The 20,599-nt window shown below is 38.4% G+C and overlaps 1 protein-coding gene across 1 annotated transcript; it reads right to left on the bottom strand.

The window, feature by feature from the left end:
* Positions 1-13,219: 13,219 nt before the first annotated feature.
* On the bottom strand, positions 13,220-19,032 carry LOC111563585 (serine/arginine repetitive matrix protein 2-like). Its single transcript, XM_035944695.2, has 4 exons — positions 18,979-19,032; positions 18,464-18,632; positions 16,657-16,739; positions 13,220-16,574 (listed from the first exon to the last, which is right to left on the bottom strand). Exon 4 carries the CDS (start codon positions 16,572-16,574, stop codon positions 15,075-15,077), a length of 1,500 nt encoding a protein of 499 aa, XP_035800588.2. The 5' UTR covers positions 16,657-16,739; positions 18,464-18,632; positions 18,979-19,032; the 3' UTR covers positions 13,220-15,074.
* Positions 19,033-20,599: the final 1,567 nt, after the last annotated feature.

Genomic DNA, 20,599 nt, shown 5'->3' with positions numbered 1-20,599 from the left:
TGGACTCATCAGACCACATGACCTTCTTCCATTGATCCAGAGTCCAATCTTTATGCTCCACAGCAAACTGAAGCCTTTTTTCTGATCATCCTCACTGATCAGGGGTTTTCTTAGAGCTACAGCTGTTTAGTCCCAGTCCTTTGAGTTCTCTTCATGTGGAAATGTTCTTCCTTCCACTATTAAACAGCTGTGAGTTCTACTTTTGGTTTCCTATGATCATCTAAGAGTTTGTTCCTGGAGATGATGGTTCTCCACTATCCTTCAGGTTCTAATGATGCGTTGGACGGTTCTTAACCTGATTTTAGTCGTTTCATCTCCTTAGTTGTTTTCTTTGCTTGATGCAGGCCAATAATTTGACCCTTCTGAGACAGATTAACATCCTTTCATGACCACAGGATACATCTTCCAACATGGAAGCTCCTCACTGCATCAGCTAGGGGTAAAGAAGTTGTTGTCATCACTGCAGTAATTATCCAATGGAAGGCTTTTACCTATTTGCTTAGTTAAATCCAGGTGGCGACTTTTTTTTTGAACAGGCAATGTATGAAAGAATGAAAAACTAATAGAAATATTTACAGTGCGCAGGAACGTGTCAAATTTATCTGATTAGTTTGAATGTAAACATCTTGAAATGTGCATAAGGATAATATTAATTCTTTTTGAAAAACTGTGGTTGAACATATGCATTTGTGGACCCCCTAACCTAAACTTTAATTTTTAAATGGGTCAATTAATCCTCCAAATAGACTTGTATCTTTAACCCTCCTGTTGTCCTGGTGTCATTTACAGGCACCAAAAAATATTGTTTCTTTGTCTGAAAAAAATGCAAAAAACTCAGCAAAAAAATTCCCCAAATTTCCGAAAATTTGCAAAACCTTCAGGAAGAAAATTCCAATAATTCCTTAAAAGTTTCCCTTAAAAGTTTTATTTTAAAAAAATCACCCAAATTTGGCAAGAAAATTCTTGTAAATATTTTCAAAAAATGAGTAAAAGTCTCTCAAAAAAATCCTAAAAATATCTAAAGTGATTCCATATATATCAGTAAAACTTCGAATATTTTCTTTCAGAACATTTACATAAAAATTAACCAAAATCCAGTGAAATTCGCTGAATTTTGGTTAATTTTTATGTGAATGTTCTTAAGAAATATTTTTAACATTTCTTTTTTCCACCAAAAAATGTTCAAAGATTTCCCAAAAATGTGGAAAATGTGGACATCAGAAGTTTCACTGTGAAAATATATTTTTTCCTCACATTTTCAAACTTTAAAATGGGTCAATTTGACCTGCAGGATGACACGAAGGTTAAGATAACTGGTCCAAGCGGTAAAATAAGAGTTCCCTCTCCATCATTATGTATCTTGTTCTGTTAATGAAATTACCAGGCAACAGATTAAAAACAGAGGAAACCCACAGCTCTGTGCTCATTGAGGATGTTTCATGGCTGTAACCGCAGTTTTAGTTTTTAAAAATTTTTTTTAAAAAGACTGAGTCATAATTGGAGTCGCCAGCACCACCGTTAAACTGATCTCTGTTGATTCAAACACTGAGTGGAAACTTACATGAGCAAAGGGACTTTACCACTGGACTGAAACTTTTCTGTCAGAAATAATAGAAACCTTCCTACAGTAGAGTTTTCATCTCAATATAGCATCTAGTTTGTTTATTTAAGGCTGTTTTCAGACATTGGAGACATAACATTACTGAGTCATTCCTGCTCAGTTCCCTGAATGCCCCACGCCTGACCATCCTCAATTCGATGTTTTTTAAAAATGTTTTCTTTTTTGAGTTGATCATGAGTAAAATCTGGGGTTAAAGGTGACATTAGTCTTTGAGTTACAAATTCTTAAAGAAAAGGGGTCATGTTGATGTTTTGGAGGGCATGGTGGTGGCAGTATCATGCTGTGGATCAATGTTTGAAGCCATAACGTAGGAAATAATCTAACTAGATACCTGATATCTTGCAGGCTCTTTTTAAAACTCCAATTGGAGCCAATCACAGGAAACAACCTGCCTCTTAAGGTAAAAATCAAGATTTTATAGTTGGTTAAATACCAGAATAGATGGAAACATCTTCCGTAACTCAGTAAAAACAGGGTCCAAACTACCACAAAATGACCCCAAATCACCACAAATACAGATGAATATACCACAAAAAGACGCAAAATCACCACAAAAAGAAGCAAAATTACCAGAGAGAATCATCTGGTTCTTCATCTCAAGTAACTTTATTAATGATCAGAGTTCTACCTTCATACTGGGAATATTTCCAGAGTTCCAGGTCCTTCAAGTCCATCGAGGTGGGTTTTAGGTAACATTTCCTTTGTGTCAGATTAAATGAAAGTACTGCAGGTCTAAAAGAGTTTAGCATCTAATCTTAAGTTATTTACTGTAAAATAACAAACATTCCAATCCAATCCAATCCAACCTTATTTCCAAAGCACTTTAAAACAACCCTGTCGGCCAAAGTGCTGTACACATTAAATAATAAAATAAAAGAATAAATAACCAAATAAAAAATACAAATAAAATAATGCGAGTATAAAAATAAGACATAAGACACAGGCTGTACAGTAAAAGTCAGCTCTAAGCTGAGCCATACGCCAAGTTAAAAAAATGTGTTTTTAAAAGAGATTTAAAAATAAGGAGGGAACCAGCCTGTCTGATTTTTAGTGGGAGCTCATTCCACAGTTTAGGAGCAGCCACAGAAAAAGCACGATCACCTCTCAGTTTCTTTTTGGTCATAGGCGCCACCAGTAGAGCTTGATCTGCTGACCTCAGTGAGCCAGAAGGGTTGTAGGGAACCAGCAGATCACACAGGTACAGGGGGCCAAACCATGAAGGCATTTAAAAACAAATAAAAGAGTAAAGCGCATTGCAATAATCTAAACGAGTGGTAATAAAAGCATGGATCAAAATTTCAAAGTTGTAATGAGATAAAAAAGGCTTCACTTTGGCAAGTTGCCTCAAATGATAAAAACTTGATTTCACAACAGCACTGAGCTGGGTATCTAATTTAAAAACAGAATCCATCTTTACACCCAGATTCGCCACAACAGGGCTTACAGCTTGGGTTAAAGAGCCAAGCTCAACTTTGACCACCGGAGTGGAGTCACTGGGAGAAAACAGCAAAACCTCAGTTTTATGCTCATTGAAATGCAAAAAATTGTAAGCCATCCACAATTTTACTTCTTCAAAGCATTCAAGGAGGGACTTGGACTGTTTCAAAGGCAAATAAATTTGGCAGTCATCTGCGTAAAAATGAAATGACACATCATGTCTACACAGAACTGACCCAAGAGGCAACAAGTACAATGAAAAAAGCAAGGGTCCAAGAACTGACCCTTGCAGTACGCCACACATCAGCGGGGCCGCAGTGGAAACAGAATCCCCAACCTGGACGGAAAAGCTTCTGTTGGACAAACATGATTTAAACCAGGCTAAAGCTGGACCTTTTATTCCTACCCAGTTCTCCAGCCGTGACAGTAAAATCTGGTGGTCCACTGTATCAAAGGCTGCGGTTAAGTCCAACAGGAGAAGAGCAACAGTGTGACCAGAATCAGAAGCCCGAAGAACATCATTAAAGACCCTCAACAAAGCCGTCTCAGTGCTGTGGCCAGTTTTGAATCCTGATTGGAAGACTTCAGAAATTCCATTTTCATTTAAAAATGAGCTCAGCTGAATGTACACAAATTTTTTCAAAATTTTGGACAGCAAAGGAAGTTTGGAAATTGGCCGATAATTGAAGAGTTCCTGTCGATCAAGGTTTGGTTTCTTTAACAGAGGCTGGACCACTGCATGTTTAAAACACAAAGGGACAACACCATTGGCCAAGCTGCCATTAACAATATCCAGGACAAAAGGTGCCAATGTCGGAAAGACTTCTTTAAAAAGACGAGGAGGAATCACATCAATGGGGGAGCCTGTAATTCTCATTTCACTGAAAACTTGTTCTAAAAGATGCAGGCTAACAGGTTCAAACTGATTAAAAACAGCAGAATAAGTTACTGATGTGCCTGGGTCATGTGCAGGACAACTTATAAGGGCTCTAGTGCTCTCCACTTTACGAATGAAAAACTGCAAGAAATCCTCACACATTTTCGATGGGTCCTCGGGACAGTGGGGTTCAGGAGCACTGAGAGCTGTTTTAATAGTATCAAAAAGAACACGTGGGTTGTTACCGTTGGAAACAATGATGTCAGAAAAGTGTCTAGTTTTTGCATCTTTGAAGGTTTTTTGATAGGAATGCCACTTATCTCTCAGATTCTGAAAAGACACATGTAGCTTATCCTTTTTCCATTTTCTTTCTGCCTTTCTGCACTCACGTCTGGCAGCGTGCGTAACGTCATTCAGCCAGGGTTCAGACTTTGGTTTAGACAGCCTAAGTTTCACAGGAGCAACAATGTCTAATGCAGCTCTGCAAGCAGAATTGAAACTAGCGCAAAAGTCATCAATGGATCTGTTTAAACATAGAGAGTCATCTATGTTCAGGGCAGAGCAAAAATGCGCAGCGGTGGAGGGATTAACCATACGGCCACGACGCACAGGCGCGCACGGTTTGGATACAGCACAAGACAGGGGAATTTCAAATAAAACAGGCAGATGATCAGAGAAAACTGCATCACAAATCTCAAGCTTCGAGACAGTAAGACCATGAGTAAGAACAAGATCGAGAGTGTGGCCATGTTCATGTGTGGGACCAACAACACACTGTGCAAGATTAAAACATTCAATCAAATTTAAAAAGTCTTTCGCCAGTGACTTTTCAGGACAACACACATGGACATTAAAATCCCCAGTAATGAGAATGCGGTCATACACCAGTACAAATTCAGCTAGGAAATGCGAAAAGTCACTAATGAAGTCTTTGCTGTATTTAGGTGGCCTGTAAATGACAGCGCATATCACTGGGGGCGCAGAGCTCAGTTCAAATATGTTCATTTCAAAGCTGGCATATGATGCCGTGGGTACGAGCTGCTTACACTTAAAGTTACTTTTAAAGACAGTTCCAAGTAGTGATGGTCCTCTGATACCCGAGGCTTCGACACATGCGCTGTAGCTCATGAAGCAAACGTATCGAGCCACTGTGCTGAGGTGTGGTTTGGTCACGTGACTCGTGACGTTTGAATCACTTCAGTGACGTTTGAAGCACTCATCTGCTTCGAATCACCTGATTGGTTCGGTTTGTTATGTGAATCACTCAGCGGGATCGAGTGTTCCGGGATAGGAGATCCCTATTTAGTGTTGTTCATTTGAATTGCTTTTTGCAGAATAGATTGGTTTTTTTTGCTGTTGTTTTTGCTTTGAGAGTTAGTAGTATGTCAGATTTCATATTTCGTAGAGAATAGATAGATAGATAGATAGATAGATAGATAGATAGATAGATAGATAGATAGATAGATAGATAGATAGATAGATAGATAGATAGATAGATAGATAGATAGATAGATAGATAGATTATATATATATATATATATATTCCCAACTCACCACCCCCATGCCACAACACCTGGCACAGAACCTTGTCAGGTGCTTAGCTGACAGACTACAAACCAAAGAAAAGAACAGTTCACTGACTGTTGCTACACTTGTGGCTCTGCAGGTCAAAACTTTTGGATTCACCAATCAGAGTGGCAGCCAGTGTGAAAGAACATTTAATAACAGAATGCACAACAATTAACATAAAGAATGCCAAGCAGCAGTCATCTACGTCACAAGCACCACCACAGCCTCGTCCTCCACCACCAGCAGCACCTTCCACAGGTATTCTTTTTCTCTTCTGAATAGGGAATGACTGACATTTCTGGTGATGATGATGATGATCTTCAATATTTTTCAGTTCAACTGTGGAGCCTATTAGACGAAGACGCAAGTAGAGCCTGGTAAATGCAAAGCGCCACAGCGAATGCAATTGTAGAAAGAACGGCAGACCCACTGGCTTACTGGGCAACCCACAAAACTGTTTACCCAAACTTGTACAATGGAGCCAAACATTTCCTGTGTACCTCAGCCTCATCTGTGCCGTGTGAACAGGTTTTTTTTTTCTAAGGCTGGGGAGATAGTGAGTAAAAGAAGGAACTGCTTGAGTCCCAAACAATGTTCCCTGTAATTTTTCAGTCTGAGTGTGAGCAAACACACAAACTCCCTGAGTAGTTCCTTGGACCACTGTGAGCAACATCAGACGTGTGCACTGTGGTCACACCAGCATCACATCCATTCAAGTTACATGGTTCATTAAAAGAATCAAATTACAGCATTTACATTTCTGTTAAAACACTTTGTCAACAGGAGCCAGTTGAAGGCTGCAGTGATTTTAGTGACACTACAATGTATAAGAGTGAAGTTATTGAATATTTGTCTCTCTTTACTGTTGCAGTGGTTTTGCAAATTGCAGACGGACCCTGTTCACTCCATAGACACCAATGTTATTCCTGTAGCTTGAAAGACAGCTACTTTTGATAAAAATGGGCTTGTAGCACATTGTCTGCCTTGCAACAATGGGAAAGAGGCACCGTTTATGTTTTGACAACCTATATCTAATGAGTTATTGATGCTGGAAGTCCCAATCTGTGAATATCTTTCCAACTTTACTGAACTTGGGGCCACTACCACCTAAGGAGTGATATATTTAATTTTGAAAAAAGCATTTAGCCATACTTAAAGCTTTAAGTGCTTTATTAACACGGAACTAAAAAATTTGTATTGTTTTATTATCACAGGTTCTGTCTGAAAAGAGGTGGCATCATTTTAAACAGTGAAATCAAACTAATAAAATGTAACGACCAACCAGTGAGCAATACTGGATTCTGCAAAAACATAAACAACTTTTTTTTAAATCTAAATCTTAACACAGTTAATGTATTAACTTATTTTTGTGTGTATGCATGTATTTATTGATTTATTTAGTACTGTTAACATATCAGAGTTCTGAGTGAATTTTTCTTAAGATAGGCAAAGGCCATTTATTGATTACATATAGGCTGTTAAATGTTTATTAAAAACTAAAAAGCATTTAAAAAAAAACAACTTAGGCATTTATTGAGTCACTAAAATACTGTACAGTACAGACCACATCAGCATGATTATAAGCATCCTCTGGTAAATGAACAACCAGATACTGATGTCTCTCACCATATGGACTTCAGGAGATGATTAGATGATGATAAACTGTGACCTACTGGTTGGGTTCTCTCTGTTCTCATGTTTCTTACATGTTTGTCCCCTGACAGCCGGGTCAGAATGTTTTTTGAGCAACACACCATACTATGATGTTTTTACAATGATGGTTCTACTATGGAACCAGTTTGACATGTTCAGGTGTTCTTTGTGTGAAAACTCAGAGATTTCAGGTATCAGAAGGTGGTTTTCAACTTTCTTTGTTAACTTTATGCTTCAACTTTAAACTAAATTTCCTTCACTAACCCCACCCTCTGGACTTCCAGGAAGCTGTGTTCCTATTGGCTGTCCAGGTGGCTGCTAGGTGTTATCAGGAACACCTGAGCAGCTCAGTGTCTTCCTGATTTATTTAGCTGCAGACAAACATTTCCTCTGTTTCTCTTCACCAGTGAACTGGGTTTGGTCCCGTTGCTTTAGTTCGTTCTTTAGACGTTGGCTTGCAGCTTCCAGCAGTAAAATCGTCTTTAATGTGTTTCTTGGTGTGTTTTAGGGCTTTGTACTGGATAGTTGTCTTGGTAAATGTGGTTTTTTAGCCACAGTTAGCACATGGTGCTAATGTGTGGAGTGATTAGTGGATTTGGTACAGTTGAGTTGTGTCTGTATCTTGGCTGTAGTGAGTCTTTAGAGGTTTCTGGTCAGACACATTCTGTATTCTTGTTTGAGAACCAGCGTTGGTTGTCCAGAAGGTAAGAGTTCCTGTCCTGATTCTCTGTTCTCAGAGGTTCTCTGGTAGGCTGCAGGAGACTTTAGCGTTTGGGTTGTGCTAGTTTGGTTTTTGTATGGTTTCATTTGGACGACTATCTTGAGGCCCCTCCATGTGGTTTAGTGAGGTTTTCTGTAACAGTTCTACAAAGCAACCTGCAGCAGAAGAGACTTTGAGAGTTTTTAGGAAGTTCTGGAGACCAGACTTTAGAGCAGCAGAAACATTTGTCAGCAGTTTGAGCAAGAGAAGGTGAGCTTCAGAGTAGAAATGAGACAGAAACCTTCTTGACCCGTGTGGTGAGGTCCTGTACCAAGAGTTTGAGCAGGTTGTGAAGAGTCTGTAGTTCTTTGGTCTGAAAGCACAAGAAGAGTCGACTCATTAAAGGAGAAAACAGGAGATATTGTTGGTTCTTCTGTCGCTCTGCAGTTTCCAGTTTCCTTAGACTGAATATCAAGTTTATATTTTAAATGATTTCCCATGTGAGCCCAAGAAGACTTCAATAAACTCCCTCCATCCCCTGGACACAACATATTTTATTACCATGTTAAATGTTTTTTTTTTTTTTTTTTTTTTTAAATGTTTTTGAGTTTTAATCAGTTTTTTCTCTTTGCTTGTTTAGTTTTGTCATCTGTGTAAAAGGTGCTAAACAAATAAAGTTGAATTGATAAACTGAATAACTGACTAACACATGATTGTGACAACAGAAGTATTTTCATTGTGATTTAAGGGTTTATTTCATTTTTAAGGTTGGGGTTAAAATCTTGACAGAAAAATAAGATTAAAGAAATAAACTACATAACAAAAAGCAATTAAATCAAACAAAAAAAATTAATACAATAAAACTTTTAAAAAGTTTTATTATTAAAAAGATTTAAGAAATTTAAGATGTAATTTTCTAATTAAACATTTAATTTTTTATTAAATGTTTTGTCTTTTTAAAGGTTTAATAATCTAATTAAATGTTTTGCATTTTTTAAAATGTTTAATATTCTTTAATTTTATTTTTTAAATGTTTAATGATGGAAAATATTTTATCTGTAATTTTTAATATTTGTATTTTAAAAATTTTGTTTAATTTCATAATGACATGTATTGTATCGTGTTGAATTATCTAATTCAATATTTTGTCTGTTTAATAGAGTTAAACATTAAATACAATTAAATTATATGTACATATACCACCTTTTAATAATTAAATTACCACCTATAATTCCTATTTGAAGTTTTATTGTCTTTAAGATGTAATTTTCTAATTAAACATTTAATTTCTTAATTAAATATTTTGTCTTTTTAAGGGTTTAATAATCTGATTAAATGTTTTGCATTTTTAAAAATGTTTAACATTCTTCTTGTTGAATTGTATTTTTTAAATGTTTAATGATGGAAAATATTTTATCTGTAATTTTTAATATTTGTATTTTAAAAATTTTGTTTAATTTCATAATGACATGTATTGTATCGTGTTGAATTATCTCATTCCATATTTTGTCTGTTTAATAGAATGTAATGTAATTTAATGTTTAACTCTATTAAACAGACAAAATATGGAATGAGATAATTCAACAACATACAATACATGTCATTATGAAATTAAACAAAATTTTTAAAATACAAATATTTGAAATTACAGATAAAGTATTTTCCATCATTAAACATTTAAAAAATACAATTCAACAAGAAGAATGTTAAACATTGTTAAAAATGCAAAACATTTAATTGAATCATTAAACCCTTAAAAAGACAAAACATGGGTGCCCATATAGCTCAACGGGTTAAGCAGGTGACCCATGTACAGGGGCTGGTCCCCGACGCAGCGTCCCGGGTTCGAGTCCCGGTAGTGGCCCTTTGCTGCAAGTCTTCCCCTGACTCTTCTCCTCTGTTTTCTGTCTGTCTCTCACTACACCTATCCAATAAAAAGACAAAACATTTAATTAAAAAATTAAATGTTTAATTAGAAAATTATATCTTAAAGACAATAAAAGTTCAAATAGGAATTACACAGAAAATACAATGAAGGATTTAAAAAGAAAATTAAACATTAAAAGGTGGTAAAACATTTAAAAAGAAAAACCTTAAAGATTTAATCGAAACATTAACAGACTGTCTGAAGGTTCAAACTAACAGAGAACTACTCAAGAACTTTTAAAATTTCAGTCCTCAGACTGTGTGAAGGTTCAAACTAACAGAGAAGTACTCAGGAACTTAGAAGATATCAGTCCTTGGACTGTCTGGAAGTTAAATCTAACAGAGAACTACTGTGGGACTTAGAAAATTTCAGCCCTCAGACTGTGTGAAAGCTCAGGTCCTGAGGACTCGGGAGGTCTGGAGGCTTTGAAAGTCTTGGAACTGAGGGTTCAACCCTCCAGCACAAAGGCTGAAGTCCAACCTCCTGAGAAAAGTGGTCGAGTCGAGACTCAAGTTAAAAAAACTCGAAAATGGCAAAAAAATAGATGATAAATGCGCCAAAAAAAAAAAAAAAAGTATCTGAGTAGCTCACGGGGTAGGAAGAGAGATTACCAAGTGGAAGGTAGTAGGTTCAAGACCCACCACTGGCATTTTTCTTTGTCTTTGTCAGGATTTTGATAAAATTTAAGAAGGGTCTGGTCTTGAACCAGCAACCTGCAGCTCTACAGGTAAACCCTTAACTCACTGAGCTACAGATCAGAGGAAAAGAAGTAATTTCGTCGTCCCTTTGGCATCGTAGTTAATAAAGTGACCACATGGGTGGAGCCAAGGCGGAGTCTGGGTAGAGAGTAGGCGGGGAGGTAGGTGGCAGCCTTCCCCCTCTACAGACCTGACCGTGAACACTGTCGACACCCACCTGAGGGAGAAGCTGCCTAAGATCTCAAGGCTGCTTGGTCGTGGTCTTTCTGGCACGTACTCTTCCAAGATGAGCCGGGAAGTTTAACACTGATGGAATGACACCAGGTCTAAGCCAACAAACTTCCAATTCCTCCTCAACCCATAGTCTCTGGGAAACCTACATGGAGTAAGAAAAGTAGACAGAGAAGTAATTAAGTCTGTACACAACATATTCAAAAGAAATCACGCTAATAAATTAAGTACAAAGAACAGAATTTGCCAATATACTGGAGACCAGAGCTATTTAATTTGATAAGTATAACCTTGTTTAGTAACATTTCTATTATTTGAGAGCAGTCCTAAAGAATTGCCTGTAATCCCAATCATAAAATGGGTTTGGAGGAAGAACATAGATGGTAATCTGGATATACATGAGTTAGGCTTTATAACTACTATTGGTAGTATTGGTGGTAGTAATAGTAATGTGACTACTACTAGTAGTAGTGGTAGGACACTACTGCTGCTGATACTGGCACTGCTACTACAACTTGTAATACTATTACAAATGCTGATACTACTTCTACGACTCTGACAGCTGTTTATACTACTACTGCTGCTTGTACTTTTAGTATTACTACTACTGCTTGTACAACTATACTACAGCTACTATTAATCGTCTGGTATTTGCTTGTCAAGCTGCTAGCTCGTATTAGTGTTTTGCTAGTGGCTAACTAGTTAGCTCTCATAGACTGGAAGCTCTCAACAAGATTTCATAATGAAAAAAGAGCCAAAAACTATTCTTACCTATGAAAAGTCATTCCAAGTTTCCTTGTCTCAATCGTACGACGTAGTGTGTAACTGTATGCAGTACAGTGAGACGGCATACTTGTTGTTTCTGTTTTCTCGCCGTCTACATCAACAGAATGCACTGAAACTTTTCCCCCACTAGCTTAGCCTCGCTGTAGCACGCAGCTCAAAGGGGCGTGTCCTATCTACTCATTCATATCTATGGGAACAACGATGGCTGCACATAAGGACGCCTGTCAATGACGTTGATTAGCTGCGTAAATACCATTATATACAGTCTATGGTAAATACGTATGTGAATCGCATCATTGGCTGCAGCAGCCAGTCACCGGTCACTCACTGACTCACATTGAAAAATAGCACAGAATGAATTGTTACGTGTTTATTTTATTTACAATTTAGGTTGGATTTTTTTTTTGTGCGCAGCGCAGATTTTCTGTGCGCGGAGACCGTGTCAGCAGTACGCAATTGCGCACGCGCGCAGCTTAGAGGGAACATCCATCCATTATCTATACACCGCTTAATCCTCACTAGGGTCATGGGGGGGCTGGAGTCTATCCCAGCTGACTCGGGCGAAGGCAGGGGACACCCTAGACAGCTCGCCAGTCTGTCGCAGGGCTACATATATAGACAAACAAGCACTCACACATTCACACCTACGGGCAATTTAGAGTAATCAATTAACCTCAGCATATTTTTGGACTGTGGGAGGAAGCCGGAGTACCTGGAGAAAACCCACGCATGCACAGGGAGAACATGCAAACTCCATGCAGAAAGATCCCGGGAAAGCCGGGACGCGAACCAGGGATCTTCTTGCTGCAAGGCAAAAGTGCTAACCACTACACCACTGTGCAGCCCTGCTTAGAGGGAACAGTGGTCCCAAAACTGTTGATAAATTATTTCTCAATAAAATCTCATAACCAGTTACATAAGCACACCCTCTTTACTGACCTCTTTACCAATAAACCTCAAGACATACTTTGCCAAAATCCATAATAATCCATAAAATCTTTATTTGCACCAGCCCCATGTGAAAATGACATCAGTCTGTATTTGTAGAGCATCTCATGAATGTAGCAGCACCATTTAAATGTTTCATAACACAGAATATAAGCAAAGAGTATATAGGGATACAGACAAACATGGGAAATAAGAAACGTGCTCTTCAATAGTTATTGTCATTATTATTACTGGTAATATTATTTTTGTGTCCACTACAACCCATACAATCATCTAGTGTAGTCAAACAGGAATGTGTGCATGGCGAATCAAATCCAAAACAATCCATGAACCGACGACCACGTCTTGATTGCACTTCATATTATTGACCACTAGATGTCCTACTCGAGCACTGTGTGTCATTGAGGCCTCAAGTAATGAACCATGTTTTGAATGAAGTGTCGAAGCTTCAACAAAGCCTTGATCAGCCATCACTAGTTGCAAGTCCCCCTCCACGGCCCGATGTTCTCGGGGAGTTCTTTCTTCTATTCTGCTAATATTTCTGTACACTCACCTGTTGGATCCTCATCAGCCATTAGAACTTCCTGTCAGATGTTTTCACTTCCTGTTTGACTTTTATCTCCACCTAGATGCTGCATTCAGGTGTTACAGGAACAAAAACCCACAGAGAACAGACCACAGAGCAAACACACAGAAATTAAACAGCTAAATGTCATTATCACTTTTAATTAACACCCAAACATCCTTCCAATCAGCCACAACACCTCACTGGTAGTGTTTCTAACGTCCAGTTTTATTCCTCTGCTTTACAATCTACATCATTTACATTTTATTATGGACAGATGTAGAATAATTATCTGCAATTAATAATAACAATGAGGTATTATTATGTTCAGGTTGTGATTGTTTGCTTGTAATAAAACATTTGACAGTAGAAGAGTCAAAGTCAGAATATTCCATCCCAGCAACAATCAGACCGTCTGATTTACTGTTCAACAATAATAATTTTAAAATAAAACATTAAAAAGTGACAACAGACTCCCGTTAATGTTGTGATAAAGTATATTAGTGGTAGTGCATCAATTTACAGCAGCTTTAGTGTCTTTAGTGAAGAGTTCTACCTTCATCCTGGGAATATTTCCAGAGTTCCAGGTCCTTGAAGTCCATAGAGGTGGGTCCAGATTTATCACTTTTTAATGGACTTTTTCCATCATTTCTGAGCCTCAGAACTTCATCAGTCCAGCAGATAGAACCATGACATTTAGGAGGAAAAACACATCTGAGTTCTGACCAAATCACCAAAAAAGGACCAAAATTACCACAAAGAAACACAAAAATCAGCACAAAAACACCCAAAATCAACACAAAAAAGGTAAATTTACCACAATGAGACACAACATTTCCACAAATAGATGCAAAATTACCACAAAAATTGGTGAATATAACAAAATCTGCTGGTTTTACATTTTGGTTTTACTTAAACAAACAAGACAAAATTAGTTTATATGAGAGTCACTGTTCCAAGCACAAAACAACAAAAGACATTGGTTAAAAAAAATAAAGAAAGAAAAAAATTAAGAAAAAAATAACTCATTTGGAGTTATTTTGAGTTTGGTTTTCTCATTTTGAAACAAAAAATTCATCGACAACTAAACTTTGCTATAAAAAAAAAAAACTAAAAAAAAAAAACTCGTGCCTTGGTTTTCAAAGAAAAAAGTAATTTGGATTATTTTGTTTGTTTTTGGAAAGTTTGGGTTTTGAAACAAAGAACAGAAATGTGTATGTATGTTTTTTTTAGTACAAATGAACAGTGGATTAGCAGACATAAGCCAGACCAAAACGTATTTAAAAAGAAAAGTGTGTTTCCTAAAATGTCAGACTTTATACCTTCAACGCCCAAACGCTGGTTTTTGTGTCGGACTGAGCCTCCAGCGTTGGTTCTACAGTTTCATTCAGCTTTTATCTAAAAGGATGAACATCTGAGAGTCGGAGTTGGTGTTAGAGGTTCAGAGCTCATTTGATTCCTCTGAAGGAGAAAGAGACTAGTGAGGGAGGCCACCAAGACTCCTATGACTCCTCTGAAGGAGTTCCAGCTTCAGACTGTTCATCCAACAACTGTCGTCTGTTCTTCACCAGTCAAAGCTTTATGGAGACAAAAAGAAATACTCTGTTGGAAAAAGTTTAAATTAAATCTGGACCAGAGTTCACCAGAAGACATGTGGAGACTCTGAAGACACCTGGAAGAAGGTTCTTTGGTCTGAGGAGACCAGGATGGAGCTTTTTGGTCACCAAAGTAGATGCAATGTTTGAAGCACGGTGGTGGTAGCATCATGATGTGAAGCATAGTGGTAGTAGCATCATGACGTGAAGCATGGAGGTGGCAGCATCATGACGTGAAGCACGGTGGTGGCAGCATCATGACGTGAAGCATGGTGGTGGCAGCATCATGATGTGAAGCACGGTGGTGGCAGCATCATGATGTTCCTCAGCAGCAGGTCCTGAAGGCTTGTAAAGGTAGAGGGTAAATAGAGAAATCCTGGAGAACAACCTGATGTATCTGAAGAGAACTGAGACTTGGAGAAGATCAGTTTTCCATCCAGAAGATGAGCTAAAGCAGCATTCATCTTTTATTGTTTTTTTTTTAAATTTAGCGGAAGGAATTTCCAACTAAACAGCCGCTGGAAGAAACTTCTGCGGGATTTAGATGGCAGGAGTTTATTTCCTCTTTTTAGTTCAATGTCATTTGTTCTTTCTGGCTCCTTCGGTCTACGAGGCTCAGACTCACTTCTTGTCTTCGAAGCTTCACTTTTAGGAGGAGCATCAGCAGCTTCTGGTTTGTCTTCCTGGTTCCAGGTTGAGGAGAAACCTGTAGCTCCACCAGGACGAGGGTTAAAATCAGTTTCTCTTTCTGCTCCTTTCGGTCTACGAGGCTCAGATTGGCTTCTTGTCCTCGAGGTTCTGCTGCGAGGATTTCCAGCAGCAGCTTCTGGTTTGTCCTCCTGGTTCCCGGATGAGGAGAAACCTGCAGCTCCACCGTGAGGAGGGTTGGAGCTACTTTCTCTTTGTGGTTCGAAGTAATTAGCTCTTTCTGGTCCTTTTCTTCCTCGAGTCTCAGAGTTGCTTCTTCCTCTCGAGGCTGCACTTTTAGGAGGAGCATCAGCAGCTTCTGGTTTGTCCTCCTGGTTCCTGGATGAGGAGAAAGCTGCAGCTCCACCAGGAGGAGGGTTGGACCTACTTTCTGTGTTCTTTCTGCTGTTCGGAGGCAGAGAGCTGCTCCTGTTCCTGAGGTTCCTATTGAAGGGTCTTCCTGGACGTTCTGAAGGCCTTATCTGCCGTCCCAGCAGCCTTTGCTTCACCTCGTAGCTCTCGACAGACAGTCCAATGAGGTGAAGTCTATCTTCCATCTGACACACCAGCACCGAGCCAAAAATGTTTTGGTTTCTCCGGATTTCCTCTAGAAGAGCTTTGCCGTCCCGATCCATGTCCCTGAGAGGAACCTCCTGAGTACGTAGTGATATGTTGAGATCATCCAGGAGCTTCTGAAGTTCACCAGCAGCTGACTTGGAGCTCCTCCCCTGTAAAGTGATGGTGGAGCTGCTGCTGTTCTCCTGAACCTGTATCCTGACTTGGTGACTGTCCTGGATGGAGTCGATGTCTCTTTTCCTGAGCCGCTCGGCGTACCTGAACACATCTGCATCGACCACGACGGTCTCATGTCTGGTCCTGACTGAAGCATGTCGGTCTGGAGAAGAAGAAGATGCTGCGTAGTCCTGAGAGGTCGGACAGTTGAGTTTTGAAGCTCCTTCTGAGGAGGAGGATGGTGAAGATGGAGAAGGATGTGGAGGCTTGTCTCTGGATTGGGATCTGCCTCTGCTGTCCTTATTGTAGTATTTGGAAATGGCTCCAGAAGAAGGGGAAGGCGAACGCAGTGTCGTCTTGGTTTGAGGCTCGATCAGCTGCTCCAAACGGACCTTCACTGCTTTCAGTTTGGAAAAATAACCTCGAACGTGCACCTGGCCTTCACCCAGATCTGACAGCTGAAAGCCGTGTGATCGGAGGATTTGTAGGACTTCAGTCTTGTCTTGAAATTGATTCAGATGAATTGTTGCCTCCACTCTAACATCCATCTGAGAAAGAGGAACAGAACTCTGAAGAATCTGACCTAACATCAGACAGATAGCAGTCAATGTGTCAGCAGCGTTTGGTTACCTCTGGTGTTCTCACTGTGAAACGATACCGTTGGTTGTTCACCTCCAGAACATCTGACCTCTTCTGTAAAACTCAAGCAGCAACTGTTAAACAAAATACAATAAACTTGTTGATAACCTGCTTGAAGCTTTGAGGTCAAAAACACACCAACAGGTATAAAAAGTTCAGGTTAGGGTCAGCACACAATTTATTAGCCAGAAAATGTAAAACCAGATAAAAATCTGAACTAATCATCTGTGATGAGCAGATCAGTTGGTAAACGTAAAACGTAAAGAGGTCTAGTCTCTGGTGTGTCAGAACTCCTGGATAGAACTACACCATGAAGACTGAAGAACCAAGAAACTCTGAGAACAGGTTGTTGAAAAGCATCAGTCAGGACAATACAAGAACATTTCCAAGTTCGTGAAGATCTGCTGGAGTCCAGTTAAATTCATCATTAAGAAATGGAAGGAAGATGGAACATGAATAAATCTGACTAGAGCAGGACGTCCTCAAGACCTGAGAGACTAGAGAGGGAGGCCACCAAGACTCCTATGACTCCTCTGAAGGAGACAGAGACTAGAGAGGGAGGCCACCAAGACTCCTATGACTCCTCTGAAGGAGAAAGTGACTAGAGAGGGAGGCCACCAAGACTCCTATGACTCCTCTGAAGGAGAAAGTGACTAGAGAGGGAGGCCACCAAGACTCCTCTGAAGGAGAAAGAAACTAGAGAAGGAGGCCACCAAGACTCCTATGATTCCTCTGAAGGAGAAAGAGACTAGAGGAGGCCACCAAGACTCCTCTGAAGGAGAAAGAAACTAGAGAAGGAGGCCACCAAGACTCCTATGATTCCTCTGAAGGAGAGAGAGACTAGAGAAGGAGGCCACCAAGACTCCTCTGAAGGAGAAAGAAACTAGAGAAGGAGGCCACCAAGACTCCTATGACTCCTCTGAAGGAGAAAGTGACTAGAGAAGGAGGCCACCAAGACTCCTCTGAAGGAGAAAGAAACTAGAGAAGGAGGCCATCAAGACTCCTATGATTCCTCTGAAGGAGAAAGAGACTAGAAGGAGGCCACCAAGACAACTATGACTCCTCTGAAGGAGAAAGAGACTAGAGAGGGAAGCCACCAAGACTCCTATGACTCCTCTGAAGGAGTTCCAGCTTCAGACTGTTCATCCAACAACTGTTGTCTGTTCTTCACCAGTCAAAGCTTTATGGAGACAAAGAGAAAGACTCTGATGGAAAAAGCTCCAATTAAATGTGGACTAGAGTTCACCAGAAGACATGTGGAGACTCTGAAGACACCTGGAAGAAGGTTCTTTGGTCTGAGGAGACCAGGATGGAGCTTATAGTCCATCAGACTAGATATGATTGTACATCATCACAAACACACCATCCCCACTGTGAGAATGGTGATGGCAGCATCATGATGTGAAACACTGGCATCACTCTGTAGGAATCTTTTCTCACTTTGACATGAAAGAGTCTTTTTTTGTTAATTCTTATCTCATAAAATAAACTATTGGCCATGAATCAGTGTTGAAAAGCGATTAAAGGGGAAATTAAGTTCTTTTTCTCAGCTCTGTATCTTTAAGTTCAGGAAGAAAGAGTTTAAGAGTTCAGATTATGACTTTTTATTAGTTTTTAAGGTCTTTATGACTTCATGACTTTGATGCACTTTGTTCAGGTAAAGCTGCAGTTCCTGTTGATGGCCAGCAGAGGGAGGCAGCAGCTCACAGACCGGTTAATACCACCTTTAAGAGTTCACTAATTTAGCTTTTAGCTCATTTTAACATCACGTTTTTCTGCTTTCTGCAGCAGAACTCACCATCCGGCTCCTGGAATCAGAAGAAGCTCAGGACCAGAACCTCCAGAAGCTCCTCAGTTCTTCTAAAGAATTAAACCTGCTGTTTCTCTCCAACCTGCCAGCTGGTAGAACATCTGGAACCTTCAGAACCTCCCACATTCGTCCCCGATCCTGAACCTTCACACCAGAGCTGCGGATGAAAACCCAGATTCTGTTTTAGAGTTCTGGTTTTAGAGTTCAGATCTGAGCCGAGTTCAACTGAAACACGTTTCATCGAAAGTGAAAGTAACTTTTTCAGGTAAACTTCGGCTCCAAACGTCCAGAGATTTAAAGTTAATGTCGGGTAAAACTAAAGAATAAAGCAGCAAAGATCAGATTTCCTCGCTTTCCTGAACACAAATTTCGGTTTTCTGATTCTAAACGTCGCCTAACTTGTTGGTAAAAACCACTGCAGCTGATTTCAGAAATAATTTGATAATAATCAGATTAAATCCAAACAAACCGACTGATTTTCTCTGTGAATCTTAGAAACTTACTTCTGTTCTCCTCGCCAGACTCCAGAGTTTCCAACAGGAAGCGATGAAACCGAAACTAACCTGAGCTGAACTTTAACGAGTCATAAAACAAACAACTTTGACCTCTAGATGGAAAAACACTCAGGAATTGTCAGAATAATTATAGAAATGTATTATTTTATCTAAAAAAAAAACCAAACAATATTACAAATGTGACTTTTTAAAATTTTAATTATTTCAATGATTATTTGAAATTCATTTGTTATCATTTTTTATATATTAAACTTTATATTTATTTATATTCAAGTGTTATTTAAACTGATGTCATAAACTTGAACATTTTTTTACTTCAATAATTTCAATAATGTTAGAATATATTTGAAATGTATCATTTTATATTATAAAGAGACACTTTTATGTCGTATTAATAAAGTATAATATGAATAATTATAAATGTAACATTTTTAATGCAATTATTTCAATAACATTTATTTAATTTCAAATATTTAAATTTATATTCTAACAAACTCTAACGTATTGTTTTATCTTATAAATTGATATTCTTATATTGATTTATTATAACAAAATTTATAAAATATCATAGATAATATCATAGATAATTATAAACGTTTTCTTTATATGATAAAAGAAACTTGGACAGTTTTAAATGTAATAATTTCAATAATGCTACATTTTAAAAAATGTATTATTTTATATTATAAACTGCAATTTTTATGTTAATTTTAATTAAATTGATAAAATATAATAGTAATAATTATAAACGTTTGCATTGTTAATGCAATTATTTCAAGAATGTTGGTTATTTAATTTCAAATTATTAGGGTCCGAGCACCACGAAGTGGTGCGAGGAACCTATTGAAACCCTAGGAATTATTATTATTATTAGGGTCCGAGCACCGACTGGTGCGAAGACCCTATTGGAATGCAAGGAATTATTTATTATTATTATTATTATTATTATTATTATTATTATTATTATTATTATTATTATTATTATTAGTATTATTATTATTATTATTATTATTATTATTATTATTATTATTATTATTATTATTATTATTATTCTTTTCCGGACTTTTGAATTGCCTTTTTGGCGGCCTTATCATACCCCAAAACACGTCAAACTTGGCATGCTCATCAGGCCTCGCGAAAAATTTGATATTTTATGGGAGTTGCGCATGTGTGTGGCAAAATGGCTCCATAGCGCCCCCTGGAAAATTGAAAATTTGGTCATTAGGCCAACTTGCACGATGTTTCATGTACAGCTACAAAATTTTGTATGCATATTCAGCACATCAGGAAACCCAAAAAAGTCAATCATGACCACGCCCTAACCCCAACAGGAAGTCGGCCATCTTGAATTAGCTGTAAGTTTTTCAAAATTAATAACTCATTGGGGATAAGTCCGAGAGACGTCAAATTTGGCCAACATATGCAAACACGCGACCTGATGAAAAGTTATCAAAATGTTCATCTCATTTCAAAGGGCGTGGCCATGGCGACTCCCAAAAAAATGGATCCTTCGCCATGAAGCAGGAAGTGGTGTCTAACTCAGCTGTACATGCTCCAATCTGCCTGAAATTTTACATGTGTGATCAATGTCCAGCCCTGAAAACATCCA

This window comes from Amphiprion ocellaris, chromosome 15 (assembly GCF_022539595.1).
Source record: "Amphiprion ocellaris isolate individual 3 ecotype Okinawa chromosome 15, ASM2253959v1, whole genome shotgun sequence".
NCBI lineage: Eukaryota > Metazoa > Chordata > Actinopteri > Pomacentridae > Amphiprion > Amphiprion ocellaris.
This window is presented reverse-complemented; position numbering and strand designations above follow the sequence as displayed.